The sequence below is a fragment of the Solea solea genome, chromosome 1 (assembly GCF_958295425.1).
Source record: "Solea solea chromosome 1, fSolSol10.1, whole genome shotgun sequence".
NCBI classification, from domain to species: Eukaryota; Metazoa; Chordata; class Actinopteri; order Pleuronectiformes; family Soleidae; genus Solea; species Solea solea.
This window is the reverse complement of record NC_081134.1, coordinates 40,574,432-40,590,961: the sequence shown is the minus strand read 5'-3', so window position 1 is coordinate 40,590,961 and position 16,530 is coordinate 40,574,432. Positions and strand designations below refer to the sequence as shown.

Genomic DNA, 16,530 nt, shown 5'->3' with positions numbered 1-16,530 from the left:
AATTAAAAACGCGCATTGGAGATTGGGTAACTTGCTCAGGAGGACCCCAACCCTCGGGTTACAAGCCCAGTTCCCTTCCATGGACATTAATTTAGTTTCATGGCAACCTCATAGTATCTTTAGTATTTTGAAAATACAAAAATATAGGATTTTATTTGGAAATAAGGCATGGCAGCTGTATTTGTGAGTGATACAACCAACAATATTTGTTTACAAAAGTATTCGGCTTTGAATATTTGAATATTTGAAAGACCCCAAGTCTCAACCCTGGAAAAGCCCTTTTAAGTTCAGACATTTTTCAAGACATTTTTGCTAATTAATCATTTATGTATACAATTATTACGCTACAGAATTCTGGGAGCTTCAACTTTATTGAAAAAACAATTCTATTAAGAGGTAACATATGACAGGGACAATAAATAATGATGTTCCTCCAAGTACCACCAGAGGAAGCTCACGTACCACTGGTGGTACATGTACCACAGTTTGAGAACCAAAATTGACACAATATCAAAATAGTATTAAAAGTATGCAACTAAGGGGGTTTCTTCTTTGAAGAGATGCGAGTGGAGTTTAATTAATACTCTTATTTGTATTGACAAATGTCAAAGTTAATGTGTTCTATGTTCTTTGAATTCCGTGAGAAAGACGATACAAATACCAGAAAATTTACTTTTGTGTATGTGATATGTGCCATATAAAACCACTCTGTCCCTCTTTGTTTTCCCTCAACTTTATAAAGAAAAAACTTCAGCTTTGTACATGAAACATACATGTACTCAGATCCAACAGTGTCAATAAGCCATAAAAACAAAAGATAAGTGCAAAATTTAAATTCACAATTCACTAGATTAAAAAAAAATGTTTTTTTATACTCCCGTTTGTAGTGACAGATATTAAAGTGCTTGTATATTCTTTGAATTTCATCAGAAAACTCGTTCGTAAACTTGCACTCGTGTACATGTGAAACTTGCAGCCAGATTCCCCTTACGTGGTTCAACGCCAGACTACGTCTGACGTCATCGCGCTCTTTACGTCCTTCGTGCCCGACGAACGTCATGACGTCACCACGCATCGTTTCCAAACAATGCTCAAGGAAAAGCCACGTTGGCGATCCACACTGTAGTGAAGTCCACATTTTGAGGGCAGAAATAACGCAAGGACGTTAGCTCCTCGCACACTCTGGTTCCTTCTCGCCTCTGACGCCACATCGGAGCCGAGATGTCATCACCGCCGAAGGAGAAAATCGAGACGAAAGGAGGACATCCCCCTGCAGGTAAAGCTCCATGAGCTGCTTCTGCTGCTACTGTCTGTAAAAAGCTTCCTATAAGTCCACTAGGCCTCTGCTTGTGCACAGTGTTGTGTGTGGGGAAAGAAAAAAAGAATCACATGACGATGATTAACAACCCTTCTGCCTGTAAAGTGGCTGATGCAGCGAGTGGACGTGTCTCGACCACGCTCAAGTGGAAATAATGTGCTGTATTAGCTAGTTTTCCCCCACTTCCTGATCAGAGTGACACCTTGGAGCAGTAAACAATAACGTGTTGTGGGGATTATATTGAGGATTTTCTGGCCCACAATGTTACAGATTGGGGTTTGCTGAGTGGTGGTGACGTGGAGGTCAGAGGCTCCAGTTTTGTGGCTGTTAGCTAAAGGGGGGGGAGAAGAAGGAGAAAAAACAGGAGATAAGGTGTACGTGGACATGAGCTGTGTGGAAGTGCAGGAGGCCACAGCAGCACACCACTGATGGCACAGTACGATTACAAATGCCCCTTGGCACACAACCTGTAATTAGTGCGAGGCCCAGTGAACACAGCAGCATGCAGGTATGTCACTGTGCAGTTATGAGCTCTGCATGGATGACGTTAATTATTATTTAAAATGTTGCCCCTGCTGTACAGTACAATTCAAACTATCCACGGCAGTCATTCCATTACCCTCTGCTCTATTCATATTTATTTGTCAGTTTGTTAAACATGGAGAAAAAAAAGTCAAATCCCTTGTATGTGCACTCATATTCTGAAAACATCATTCTTACGAGCTGGTCTGGAAATGTGATACACGTGATTCACTTCATTGTCCCTGTGGTGAAATCCATTTTAGGCTCCTGTGACTCTGCGTTCATCACAATCAATAAATGCAATCGACACATATGACAGTTACTAATGAAATGAATAGAATAACCAAACATAACATTAATATTGTAGCTATTCAGTTGCCACGTATTGCACAGACCCTCATATTGCACTCCAGATGGTATGGCACAGAAATGAACAGCATACTGCCACAGACAGATCTTCATGTCTGTGGCAGAATCTCATTTAAAATTGCTCATCGAAAAAGGCTTTTAAAATGATTCAGTTGACACTGTGGTACTCTGTGTCTTCCCCGTATTCACAGTGAAGGACTTGGGATGGATCGTTCACTATTCTCCATACTCCTCTTATGACACACTACTCTGAAATAGTTTAGAAGGAATCAACCCTTCTGTTATTTTCAGAACTTTGCCAACACTGTAATTTTAGTGCTAAACCTCAGTTGTGGAGTTCAGGGTTAGTCACTATCCCACTATGCTGTGCAATGTAAGGAAGAACATGGTTTTATTTGTTGAGGAAAATGACTTGTGACTTAAAACACAAAGACAAGCCCCCAAAAAGGTTTTGAAAGTGAATTCTACTGCAAAAGAAACATGATTGTTCAGCAGTTTCATGGGATAAATACTTGTTGTCTCCACCTGTGCCTGCGCTGCTGCTGTATTCACTGGAGCTGCAACTAATGATTATTTTCTCGATTAATCGTTTGGTCCATCCATAAAATATCAGAAAACCTTAAAAAAATGTTGATCGGTGTTGTCAAACCTTGATCTTCTCAAATGTCTTGTTTTGTCCACAAACCAAAATGATTGACTTTTAATGATTTATTTGTTATTTGAACTCATTTATAATGACCCGTAATTCAAACCCACCCCTGCGAGCGCATGCCGCTGCCGCCCCCACCACTCCCCCAATACTCCACAAACGTCATGGTTTTTCTTTACTTCTTTACTTTAATTTTAACAATTGTTATATTATTAACAGTGCTGCTAGTGTTACATGTATTAATGACATACAACAGCCAGTCAGTCAGTCAGTAGAGTGGCGTGAAATAAAAACTCCACTCTTACTTCTTGTTCTTTATCTAAATTATAATGTACATCCATGTTTGTCAGTGCAAACAGCTTTTCTGATTTCTGATATTATTTAATAGAAACCCAAGTCTTATTTACATGAATACCCACTCATGTGCAGTAGGCTTGCATGTTATCCTCACTGCAGTTGACACTATCATTTGATGCCCTGCATATAACCTTTAATCCCACGTTCAAATTTCAAACAAAAAGTGAAAAGAAAAGTTGCACACTGCAGCTTTAATTGTCCAAATGCTCAAGTGTTTGTTTCATAGCCGTATCGGGAACCTTGGTATTCCCATATTATTGTAAATGTCTCCTGCACTAAACACTTGTGAGCTCTTGAGGTAATTTTATCCATTAAGTAATCAAGTGTGTGTGTGTGTGTGTCACAGTGAAGGCAGGAGGTATGAGGATAGTGCAGAAGCATCTACCACCTGCTGCCCCAGAACCGCTGCCGAAAGAAGAAGAGGAGGAGTACGCCAGCAGCAGGTAATACACCCACGCAGTCATGTAAAATCGACAACCAGTTAAGACACACCCACTTACTGATATTGTAAGTTGGTCACGCCCATACAAACAACGCACCAAGCAGCAGAACAATTGCAGTGTTGTTACTTTCCCATAGGGCGATGAACTGCGTGAGATTTTGCCACAGACCTGTTGCATTGATGGCAGATTCAGTAAACAACATAATGAGGGTATAATTACAGTATTAACTTCAGCAGCTTCTTACAGCTGTTGCCATTGTTTGCTGCAAGCAGCCTCAGATTGTATGTTTGTGTTCTCTGTGCATTATTGTTTCTCCTGTCGCTCCTGTTTCTTCCATCTATAGTTTGTACTGATGTCGCATAGGGATGGTGCAAGGTGCCGCTTCTTGTGTGTGTGTGTAATGTTGTGCAACATATTTTATTTGGTCATATGATTTTTCTTTACGTTTACGTCATGTACCGGCTGCGTAGTATGTGTAGTTTTTGTATTACTGTGAGAAATCCCTGTCTCTGCATACACAATGACAGTTTAAGGGGAAATAATAATGACATAATGACATTTTTTGCTGAAATCTATAGTTTATAAATGCTTAAGGATCTACTGAAACAATCTGTGCACATGGTACAGTTTAGATCGAACCTCCGTGAAAGAAACCACCATGTACGATGTTGATTTCTTTTCTCTTTTTTTTTAATAACCAGTATTGATTTCTGCCAGGGAAAATTGATAGACCAAGATACACACACTTGCCATACTCGCCTACATCATGTCGCCTCAACATTCACGGAGGCCCCTCACCTTTTTGTGTGTGTGTGTATTGGTTCAGGTGGCGTTTTCACACCGCATATCTTTTTGTGTGTGTATATTAATGAGAGGTGATAAACGAGGAGTGACAAGCAGTGCATAGCAATAAGTGAGGTTCAAGAACATAGCCAGCTGTCCAGAAATATTCTGTGCGTGTATGTCATGCATGTATCCTCACACCGATGATAAATGATGTAGCATGTGATGCTCCACTTCTCGCTTTGCCAACATAAGTGACAGTAATAGACGCAGCCTAAAGGTTTAAAAACAGACTTGGTTGCTTTTAAATTTACATGGTTTCTGTTACATAATTACATGTTTACCTTTTTATAATGTAAGGTTTAAGTTGAACTGCTTTCAGTAAAAACCTTACAAATATGTGTAAAAAGTGGGTCTTCGTAGTGTTTGCTCTTGCCAACGCCATTGTGTCATTCTGTTCCGACAAAATGACCAGGTATGTTAGTCTGACTAAGAATAGCTCAATTTTAGTTGGACTAATGTGTTTACATGACATTGAGAAAACCAAATTATTGTCTTAGTCTGAATAAAATTGGACTTTTGTGGCTCGGGGTAAAAACAAAAACTACTTTCACTAGAAGTAATCTCCGAGTACACAAAAACACTTGAGTGACACCGGATAATCTATAAAGTATCATCTTTTTCCCTCACCTTGTCTCATGCTTATCGTCGCACTCATAGCCAGAGTCACTTTTTACTGTTTGAATTTGGGAACGGGCCCAGATATTCACATTGATGGATTACTGTCAGGCATCTGAGATCCAACAACAAGTCTCTCAGATTGAGTCTTTCGACATTTCACAAATAGAAAGTGCACAAATGTGGCCATCGCAGATTGATTGCACCCCAATCTGGGGAAAGTAAACTGTCAGTGAGTGAAAAGTCATGTGGGAGTGTGAGCCTGTCTTGGTTTGTCTCAGTTGTAGCACACACTGATCAGGGTGTGACCACCATTCCGCACAGTTAAACATTCACTTCCTCATTTTATTGCAATGTGTCAGCAGACATGATGAAGTCTTACTGTACAACAATAAGAGCAACTTCAAATTCCTTGAGCCTCACGTGATGTTGTTAACTTTATTAATCAACTTTCAGGTGTCAAAGCAAAGCACCCTGCTGCTTTTTATGATTTGATTATCTCCTTCCTCTCACTTTAAAAAAGTGATGAATGTGTTATGAAAAGCTTCACTAGTGGAGGATTTAGGCAAAATGCCTTATTTGTAATTTCACTGTAGAATTTTGTGGGTTGAAATATCCGACTAAACTCTAAAGGGGTTTTTGACATCACGGTTCGGTACATTTTCAATTGGGAAAGAAATGTTTTTCATTTATTAACAAGTTTAAACGACTAAACACACTCAACTGTAAACATAACAGTGGCTAATTGCCCATAATGTCCTGAACGAAGGACGTGTTTTAGAATAAATAATATTGCTGCACCTACTACAAACAAAACTTAATGGTTAATGTGAAGGTTCCCAAATAAATATGCATAATAATAAAATAAAGAGCAATTCTAGTGCAGCATGTAGAAAATATTTATTTTTAACTTGACATTCAGTTAGTGTCTCAGTCATTTGGTTTTCAACCCATATATATATCTTAATTTGTTATATATGAAAGGGAAGCCATGACAAGAAGAGATTTATCCAAATTCTTAATAAAAACTGCTTAAATGTCACAGGGTTTCTGCATTTGCACAGATTCTGCGCTTGTACCCGATGATATCCACATTTCAAATGAGTTATCGTGTTTGACGTGTTACCAGCGGCATCGACCAAAGTAGTTCCCTGTGTAGTTCACTGGGGAACAGAGCTGACGCAGATCGTGGCTTCTCACTTGCATTCTCCGTCTGTGCTAACGTTAGATGTTAAAACTCAATAGTGCACCGTTACCTAGTAAACTGGCTGTTTTGGGGGTTTTTAGACGCTGCTGTCAAAGAGGAGGAATCACACATTAAGAATAATTACACAAGCACAGGGAACACATTTTAAATCGGCCCCAGTCTTGATACGCTCCTTTTGGCCTGATGATGTTTTATCGTGCGTCCGCTCATCTCAAAAAATATGCAAAGTACCATTGATAAATACAGTGAAACTCACCTACACACACACACACACGCTCCGTCCCTGTATGTGTCAGACTGATGGACGTCAAGCAGGTGGCTACTGGGTAAATTTCACATTAGTAGCAGCCAGTGAAGCGTTGTAGTCAAGGGAACACCTGCTGCACCACATCTCGCTGAGATGGACAGATGGGGCGAGGAGGGAGAGATAGGTGGCTGGATGTGGGGACGACGAGAAGAAGGAATTATTATGGTACATAGGATAAGTGAGGGGGTGCCATGGTCAGGTGAGGACACAAAGAGGCATTAGCCGGTAAGAGGCGAGTAATTGAAGGAGAAAGGTGACTGGATACAGACAAGAAAGGGTAAATTAATGCAAACTGGTGTTCCAGCAGAGGCTTCTCTCCCACTAACTGTCAGGTGAAATGTTTTTTTCTCAAGTGCTCCAGGCACAAATCTACTGATTATTTAGGCGAAGGGTCTTTTTCTCTATAAAAATGTGATGTTCTATTGAGAGTTAGAATCAGGAGCGGGAAGAAAGGCAAGTCAGTAAAGCAGCGAAATAAATAATAATACATTTCATTTTGTGGCGCCTTCACTTTACAAGGAATTGTTAAACATTCTGTAATATATACAACCGTGCAATAAACTCAGTATTAAGTGAATTATGTCACCAGATGGAAAATGATCAGCGTGACTGTGCCAGTTTAAACAGTTGGAACAAAAGATGGAACATGGATTTTTTTCCTCATGTCACAACATATTTCTCATTTTAAAGAGAATAAAGCGAGCAGCTGTTAGTTTAGATCAAATCTATTGACTGGTTTTTATTCATTATTTTATGTGTGTGTGTGTTGTCAAGGATTAAGTTCTTACACCTGACAGAAAGAGCACTCCTAATTTTCTTGTATGGTTTTTAATGACACAATGGATGGGATTATCAGCTCAGCTGAAATGTTAATAAACCGAGTGCCTCTTCGCTATAGAGATGTGATTTAGCTTTGAGGTGGATGCTGCTGTGTGTTCTTGTATTTGTTAACTGCTTAGCACCTTTGACCAAAACCTGGTCCTAATGAGGCAATACTAATCATTTCTGAGGACCTGGTTAAGTTTAGGGCTAATATTTGGATTGTATTTTAGACATTAACTGGTTATGGTGAAGGTTAGGGATAACTCTTTGTTTAGGCTGTCCAAGGGAAGTAATTGCAGTGTCCTAAGAAGACTAGCTGTGCAGACCTGTGTGTGTGTGTGTGTGTGTGTTTCAGGATAACACTGCGCATGTACACTGTCTGTAGGAGCTGTAGTTAAAAGTGCAGTATGCTGACAGCTCATGGTAAAAGTTAAGAGGAGAGAGAAGGAGGAGGTGGAGGATGTGGAGGAAAGACAAGCAACAGGCATACGTTTCCATAGCAACCACCGCCTCGCCCACGGCAACAAAATTTCAGCTCTGCTGAAGCAGAGAGGGAGATGGGTGGGGTGTCGGTTATAATGCCAAATAAATACAGAGTAGGAGAAAGCAGACAAATGCATTTGTGAACATGTCACTTTTTAAGTTATGCGTGCAGATTTGCATTCGGTGTCTCCCGCCCTCTTTTTCTCTCTCCGTCTTTCCTCTCCTTTTTTCCTCCAACTCCTCTCCTCTCTCCTGCCACAAAGGCAACTCCTTCCCGGGATTCCTTAAAGTTCTCTACTGCCCCCTGCAGGCTAATCTCCTTCCCTCCCGGTGCAGAGCCAGCCCGGTTTTCCCCCTCACAGAACAGCAGCTGCTGTCGCTTTTGGTTTGTCTGTGTGTGTCTGACCTTTTCGAGGCTGTGCGTACAATTTCACCAGGGATGTTTAAAATTGTGTCAGGGGCACAATCATGTGATGAATGCTTTTGTGCTGTGGATCTAGATTAAGGTGTTCAGGCCTGATTTTGTGAATCACTGACTAAAATATGCCATGTGTTATCTCTGCAGGATCCTGATACAGTTTTTATTGAACCACCAGCCCGATTTTTCTGTCTGGCTTAAATTTAAAAAAAGAAAATTAGAGTTTGAAAGAGGTTGGAAGGAATCTCTCTGACAGTATTATACCATTGCTCATGTCTTTTCTGTCTAGATGTGTTTTCTCTGCCCAAAAACCAGTACAATTTAGAGTAACATACCTGTCCTTCCTCAGGATTATTATTTTTTTTTTATTTTATAATGGAAATAGACATTTTTCAGAGCAAAAGCATGGTGTGATAGCACAGTATGGTGGACACTGTCTCACTGTGTCAAAAGTGTGAGTGTCTCACTCTGCCAGACTTCACTCTAGGTGCTCCTGGAACTGAAGCAGCTACTGTACATAATGTCAAGCATGGTGTGGAGGACAAGTATATATAAATATGCAAACTGCATTGTTGTTATCAAGTATGTTTACAACCCTGTTGGAATAAACCTGGGATCCTGAAATGCCAGCACACCGTCATCAGTTAGCGATCAAGTGTGATACCTCTGCCATGCTTCACGGCAGCCAACGAGATGAGATCGATATTAAACCTTTTTCAGGTGATTTTATAAATAAATCCCCTTTTAACTCTGCCTCTTGCATTTGCAGAAAAACGACTTAACAAATGGATTTGTAGTGTTGTAGCCAGGATTGATATGAATGAGGAATGCATTAATACAAACTGCTTTAGTGAAGTGCAGGGATTTCCAAAGTGTGGGCTGCAACCCCCTAGTGGATTCTGAAAGTATTACATGTGGGATGTGAAAGGTCATTTAAAAAAAAAAGTGGGTTTGCAATTACAAATTGTTACATTTATGTGGCTGGATCATTTTGTACTATTCACAGTACATTTATGGAGGTATTGAAAGGCCTGATTTAAAGTTCAAATGTTATTTTCTGCCTGTGAATACCTAATATATATGGAAATACTGAAGCCTATAGTGTAATGAGTCGATCCCAGGTGTGTTTTTAGGTTTTGGTGCACTGCAGAAGATTTTGGGAATGATATCATTCAATTAATTCAATTTCTAACTTAAAAAACGTAGAGGTGTGGGCAAGAAATCCATGTTGACATATCCTGTTGTTGTTTCCCATCCACTCTGTTGTGGTGTATCCTCATTGGATGCCATGGAAGCGGGACCTTTGGTTACATAGAGCTCTCTGATTGGACAGAGGGTGGTGGGGGGGTGGAGAGTGGAGGGGTAAATGGCGATGACATGGTGCATTCTGTAAGCAACCTGTCAAAACTCTTTTCACACTCTCACTTTGAAAGTAAATGGATCAGGTGGCATGTCGATCCGAGAAGGTTCCATATGTTAATGTGTTAGAATGATTGCTTATATAAGAGATACAGGGCGATGGACAACCCCCCCTCTCATGTCTCATCTCCAAGATGTAGGCCATTTGAAGCAACCGTATTTATTTTTGTGTGTGTGTACTTGTGTCGGTTGTCCCTTTAGGGCCTTTTTTGGAATAAATACTGACCGTGTCAGGACCAGTAGTCCTCATGGAGACCAACTCTGGGTCCTAATGAGGCAGAATCTCATTTGTGAAGAACTAGAAGTCCAAGATTTGAGTTGTGGTTCTGTCGTGTGTAAGATCTGTCAAAATTGATATCATTATCTCAATTTAATAAAAAGTGGCTGTGTCTCTCTCGAAAATGTCTCAACACAACATTGTAATGAGATTATGAGACAATAGATGTCACTAATTTCTCCTCCCGACTTGTGCAGAGTAAATATTCTGATTGGGATAAATAGCAGAAGGCTACTCTGTGCCAAGATGTTGATTGCAGAGATGGCTAATCATCAGATGTGTTGAGATTACACAACTGTTCATTGACTGTGATTAAGAAGAAGAAGAAGAAGAAAAAAGTTGTGCATGAATCCTAAAATAAATCCTGACTTCACGAGCAGATGTTTTGGAATGTGTTTGGACTCTGGCTGCTGAGGGCTGCTGCCAGAAACTTTTAATCTTCTCAACACATTTAGGTTATTAATGAGGTAAGCATTAAGTTGGACATGCTTGCTGTTGTAACTAATGTCTTTGACTGGAGTTTTGAAGGTGGCCACCACCACAACTGTACTCCTGTGCCGGGAGGGGGGGGGCGATGCCATAAATTTAGACGCTGCTCGTTTGTCATGTCAAGGTCGATACTTACCTCGGGTTCCACATTTTTCCTCCTCATTTTTTCTCTGCCTCCGTCCCTTCCTCTACGTTCTGAATGAGTGCCCACCTCCCTCTTTTTTTTCTCTTCTCACTCTATATACTGAAAAGTATATAGGTATATCAGTATTTTTGCTCCTGTGTCACCTTCCCATCGCACTCTATCCCCTCCTTTGTCTGCCTTGACCTGTCATTACCCCTAATCCCCCCCTTTCTTCTTCTTTTTTCCCTCTCCTCTCGCTTCCCAAATCCTTTTTTTGTCAACCTCTTCCTCTATTACTCTCTTTTCCAGCTTTCTGTCGCCTCCTTCCCTCTCTCCTCTCATGCTTTCCATCCAGCAGCTGTGAGTCCCACTGTTTGGCCAGGATGAATGGGAGCTATTTAAGCTTCTGGCAGGTCCATCCGTGTGTGTGTGTGTGTGTGTGTGTGTGTGTGTGTGTGTGTGTGTGCGCGTGCAAGTGCGCATGTGTGTGAAACTCAGGTTTTTTTTGCGACATGTGAGAACGTTTGCTTTTTTTAATGTATCCAGATTAACTTGTAAATGTTGCCTGGACCTGCATGGTTAGTTACACACACACACACACACACACGGTCAACACAAAGTAAAGCTCAAGGCACACCCACGTCTCTGCTTACACTCCTTCATGATATGACTCTAAAGATAACTGTTATTCTATCTTTTTTTTAATCTCTCTTTCTCCTTTAGTCCACCAAAGGTACCCGTCATTGTGTCGGGAGTGGTTACAAAGGTAAGAGGTCCACACCCACACCAGTAGCATTGAAATTAGCGTTAAGGGACTGAAGTTTATATCTGGATTGTGCGCTCTGTCGAGAGAAAACAATGGGGAATAAAATGACTCACTGTGGCAACTGTTAAGGCTGTCTTTATAACGGCATGCAAAATGCCCTTAAAACTCATTTACACTCATTGAATTGCATGCCACTATTTTATATAATACAAATGTTATGTAGCATTTGACTGTACGTGTGTGTTTTTAAATCTCTTAACACATAACTGTACAGTAAGCGTGTGTGTGCTTTAAAAACTGTCCTTGACTTGTTGGATGGCTCTGGTCTGTGTGTGTGTGTGTGTGTGTGTGTCAGTCAGACGAGGCTGACTGTTTGCAGAAGATTGTGGTGATATCAGCAAGGTGGCAGGCATCCCATTTATCCCCCCCGATCCTTCTCTAGAGTTCCCATTTGGCCCCTATCACTGCCATCAAGCGCTGCACAAAGCCTCAGAAAAAGCCTCACGGGAACAAAGTGAAACACTTTGTGGTCTAAAGTTAAATAAATAAAACATTTCCCCAGCTCTGTATTTTACATATGTTTCTCTTTGGATGGTAGATTCAGACTGCGGCTTTATAATGCTTTTGTGTATTAAACATTACATGTATTAAACGTACTTCTTTTCTCCTAGCCAGGATCATACAGATATAAAATATCTATTTACAGTACATTACTCCAAAAATGACACACTATTAAAGGTGTATTGACTGAGGAGAAGTACTGAAGCATTCCTTCTTCATATTAACTTTTTTATTTCATCATTTTAATACATTTTCAGTGCGATGTACAGTATATATATATATAAAAGTATCGCATTACTTGTTCAGATAGTAAGTCCAGCCATGTACTAAAATGGTGAGAATAAAGTTGGAAACATGACTAGTAGCCAGTCACAGCGCTTCTATTCACAGTGTTCCTCCGTAATAGAGTTAATTTGTCTCGTTTCTCTCCCGTGCCTTTTCATCACCGGGATGGAGATAAAGGGAAGGTTTGAGCCTCTGAGATGAGACGGAAGGGCAAATGGAGGTCAGGTCCATCCACATCCCATACAGTTAGCCATGGAATTGGCTTTAAATGAGAGAAGCACACACTGTCAATGTTCTATGCCCACCTACACACACATTCTCTCACACACACACACATACAGAGAGGATTAGGGTCAAGCAAGGATGGGGTGGGTGAGTCAAGTTCAGGAAAAGGCTTAGCGACTCAGCTGATGTGTGTTACCTTATGTGTGCATTTGTAGAGCTTTGGTTCAATTGCTTATATATAATTTAGCTTCACATGAACCAGAGTCAGTAATACACATACTTAAGTAAAGACTCAAATCCAGGATCGCAGACCAAAACTATTAAACTGCTAATAATTATGCTGTAAAATAGTGTGCTTAATGTATGCTCATCATAAATGCTGCCTCTAAGCCGCTTTACATTGCATTTAAATGCAATTTTTCACACCCACGTATATGTGTGTGTAACATTGAGGAAGTAAGAAAAGAAAAAAACCTGTCACATAGAGAGTAGAAGAGTAAGAAAGAGAGGGATAAACATGAAAGAGAAATAAGCGATGGAAGTTTCAGATTAAAATTCTGTCTTCCTTTTGTGGAGGATCAAATTCCTGCCTGATCCGATTTGATCGGCGAGTCTGTTTATGGGCATTTTTCTTGGAACGAGAGATTGAGGTTGCACAGCAGATGAGCCAGATAAGTGCTGTGCCCTTTGTCCATTTTAGGGATTTCCTGGTTGTCGTGATTTTTCAGGGAAAACTAATTTAAATATGGGCCAAAATGTCCACCCTACATACATGCTTTTATAAACCAATATTGGTGCAGTAACAAGAAATATTATTTAGTATTATAAAAATAATAGTATTTTTTTTAATTTATTTATTTTTTTGCATTAGTTGAATTACTCTGCTACACTGCTTTGTCCGCAATGTCAAATATTGACATGGAGCAACTTACTGGTAACAGTTTCATCACCGTCACCCACTGTTCAGTCATATGTTTGTAGTAGTTGCAGCAACACTTGTGGGTGGTATCATCTCAGAGATCTCAGAGATTAAATCAGCAGACATGCTGTATATACCATATGTATTTATTTCGGTCATGTCAGTTGGATCACTCATCATCACCCATCATCTTAGTGTAGTTACACTATATATATATATATATATATATATATATAAATGTCCTGCATGACCTGATTTAATCTTGTCTGTGGTTTCAGCATTGAATCCTGCCCCCCCCCCCCCCCCACAAAAATCAATATGACTGATAATAACTGATTACTTTCTCTGGTTTTACATGTTTTTCTTTTATAAATGTCAACATGTCAAGTCGTTTTATTAATGGTTTCATCTTCATAGACTCATATGATTGAACTAATTTTAATGCTAGGGCTGTGGCTGTTGTGCTTTTCCATGCACAGTGTAGTGGAGCGCCACCATCTAATTGCACTGTGCACTACTGTCCTTGTAACAGGAGAGAACTAGTGGAGAATTGATTTATTGAATGAAGTGTGTCAGACTCGACTATGCCAGGTGGTAATATGCCCCTGTTTCAGCTTGTTAGAATTAGCGGTTTTTTGGTTGGCATGTTATGTTATGTTATGTTACGTGTAACGTACGTTACGTTACACGGTGTAAATAAAGATAAATGCAATATAAAGGTAAATTCACTTTTTTTAACATGTTCATGCAAGTTTAAGTCATTGAATAATCGTTTGAAATAATCGCGATTTCAGTAGCACTATTCCAAGTCTCCCTAACGTCCATAAACTGCAAATATATTTAATTATTTAAGCTGATCAAGCATAAATTTGGTCTCCTCATCCGTCCAAATTGTAACAGCCTGATTTTCCTTCTTATTCTTGCTGATGTCACTGCTTTCTGTCAGATTTCAGTCTGATTTAAAGTACATGTACAATAGTAATTTACTCATAACCACATTATAACACAGTAAGTTGTTTTCTTTCATGTCATGCAAACATACTGACCAACATTGCCGCTTCCGTTTGCACTCTCATGTCCTGATGACTGACTGATTTGTGTTCAGGGTGATCGGGACTTCACCCCGGCCGCTGCTCAGGTGGCCCACCAGAAGCCTCAGCCTGGTGTCCCCAAGCTGCCGTCTGCTCAGCACATCAACCAGCACATCCACCAGCCCCGCAAGTGAGCCAGGCGGCACGCTACCGTGGCTATGCTAACTCCACCAGCCGGCCTTCCCCAATGGAACACACAGGATACAGATGTTTCCCCCTCTAGGCACAGATCTCCTCTAAATAATGACAGTCTTTTTTTTTTATCAGGCTGTTGCTTCAAATATGCAAGGAATTTGACAGCAACAGATGTGTAATGGTAATATTGTCACTGTAGAAGACTCGCTCTTAACGCACCTGCTCTTATTGTTGCTGAACTTTTATATTCTGCAATTGTGGGTCCACTCCTTACATGAGATTGCTGTAGAAGTTGTCTAGTCTTAAGATGGTGTAAAGGGACAGGGAGGGGTCTTCTACAGTGACTATATTTCTCAGATTATACAGTATATATATATTAGAACTTGATCTTAGATCTGAGTCTGTGGAAGAAACTCTGAATCCACCTGTATGCTGACCAGTACCGTGTTGCCACAACCAGCCGATCACCACAATTTGTCAATCAGGCCAACTCGCCAACCAATCACGCCACGGTGATGAGCCGGGCCCCAATGACCAAAAGAACCAAGTTAACCGTTTTCACCTTAAACCAAAAACATGGAAAGAATCGTTTATTCGGAATCACGTTTGACTGTTGCCAAAGTGCACGTGTGCAGCAAGGACCAGAGAGAGTAAAACTAGACAGTAACATGAGAGCGTGAACCAGTTATTAACCCAAATGCTGCGGTTACAGCAGCCTTGACAAGCATTCCAGATGGTTTATCAGATTGCAGTTGAAGATGAGTTAATATACTCCGCTTTACATGTGCCCCGCAAAGGGAACAAATTAGATTAAAACAGGACCTATTTTTCTCTAACGATACTGTATATTCATGTCTTAATGTCCCACTCTGAACCTGTTGCTGCAGTTTCCTCCTCTTGCCTGTATTTGACAGAGGTTCGATTTGCTCTCCTCGCAGTGTTAAGTCATTTTAGTGCAAACTCGACCTGCTGCGTCGTAAAAGTCGACAGCCTTTTCCTTACTCACATGCCCCCTTCCACTTAAGTGTCATATGTGACAACAATAATGTTCAGGTTTCCAGGAAGAAATTAAAGAAAATTTACCTTGCCAAGAATGACTGATCTTGTGTTAATTTAATGAAGTTAAAAGAGTTTTATTTTTTTTTTCTCAGTTCTTTTTTTCATGAGAAAATTGTTCAAATTGTACAAATCTTTAGTCATTAGGTGGACTTTGGTAGTAGTTGTGGTTGTCATAGTAAATAAAGATATAGACTATCTTGGAAAATTTGCCTTTGTTTGATTGAAATGACGAACGGACCAAACTCGAAAGAGCCGATTTCTTGATGGCTCCAGTGATACAGTGCGACGTTTTCCACACCTGAAAGAAACAAGTTCTCGCATACTGTACATCCTCCTCGTCTGGAGGACCTGAACATCCCATGGTGAATTAGCACCTCACTCTGAGGGATTAGGGCTCAGCTGGCGTTTTCAAATGAAACAGAAGCATCTCTCCAAGAGCTGTCTGCTGTTTTTCCCCCTTCGGCGCACACGCACATACACACTCCGCGCACCAGGTGTTGGTGCGTGTAATCCATTTTTACACAAGCACTGCACCAAGGTGTTCTGTCAGCTTATGTTAGCCCAATAAAGCAGCCAGTGCTGGCTTAGTTGGTTGGAGTGTATGTCAGAAAGCTGAAAGAGCGTATTAAAGCAGACACAATCTCCTTGACTCTCCGTGTTTGGATATAGTTTCCTCAGTGTGGCAGAGCTCTCCTCCCCCTGCCATGCTGTATTACTCTGACTGGGCGGAGTGAGAGCACCGCTGCAGAAAATGCACCTGTGGTTGCATGAATTATACAAGAAAGAAGGTCAATTGGGCACAGGGTGCATTTGCAGGTCTTGAA

General features: G+C 40.6%; 1 protein-coding gene across 1 annotated transcript; it reads left to right on the top strand.

The window, feature by feature from the left end:
• Positions 1-1,074: 1,074 nt before the first annotated feature.
• dap (death-associated protein) lies at positions 1,075-15,911 on the top strand. Its single transcript, XM_058641619.1, has 4 exons — positions 1,075-1,276; positions 3,562-3,658; positions 11,389-11,431; positions 14,527-15,911. The coding sequence occupies exons 1-4, from the start codon at positions 1,222-1,224 to the stop codon at positions 14,644-14,646; spliced, it is 315 nt and encodes a 104-aa protein (XP_058497602.1). The 5' UTR covers positions 1,075-1,221; the 3' UTR covers positions 14,647-15,911.
• Positions 15,912-16,530: the final 619 nt, after the last annotated feature.

Excerpts from the sequence above, each read along its gene's own strand:
- dap (XM_058641619.1), top strand. The coding sequence starts at position 1,222 with ATGTCATCACCGCCGAAGGAGAAAATCGAGACGAAAGGAGGACATCCC. Across the intron at positions 3,659-11,388 it reads GAGGAGTACGCCAGCAGCAG|TCCACCAAAGGTACCCGTCA; the intron begins GTAATACACCCA and ends TTTCTCCTTTAG. Across the intron at positions 11,432-14,526 it reads TGTCGGGAGTGGTTACAAAG|GGTGATCGGGACTTCACCCC; the intron begins GTAAGAGGTCCA and ends ATTTGTGTTCAG.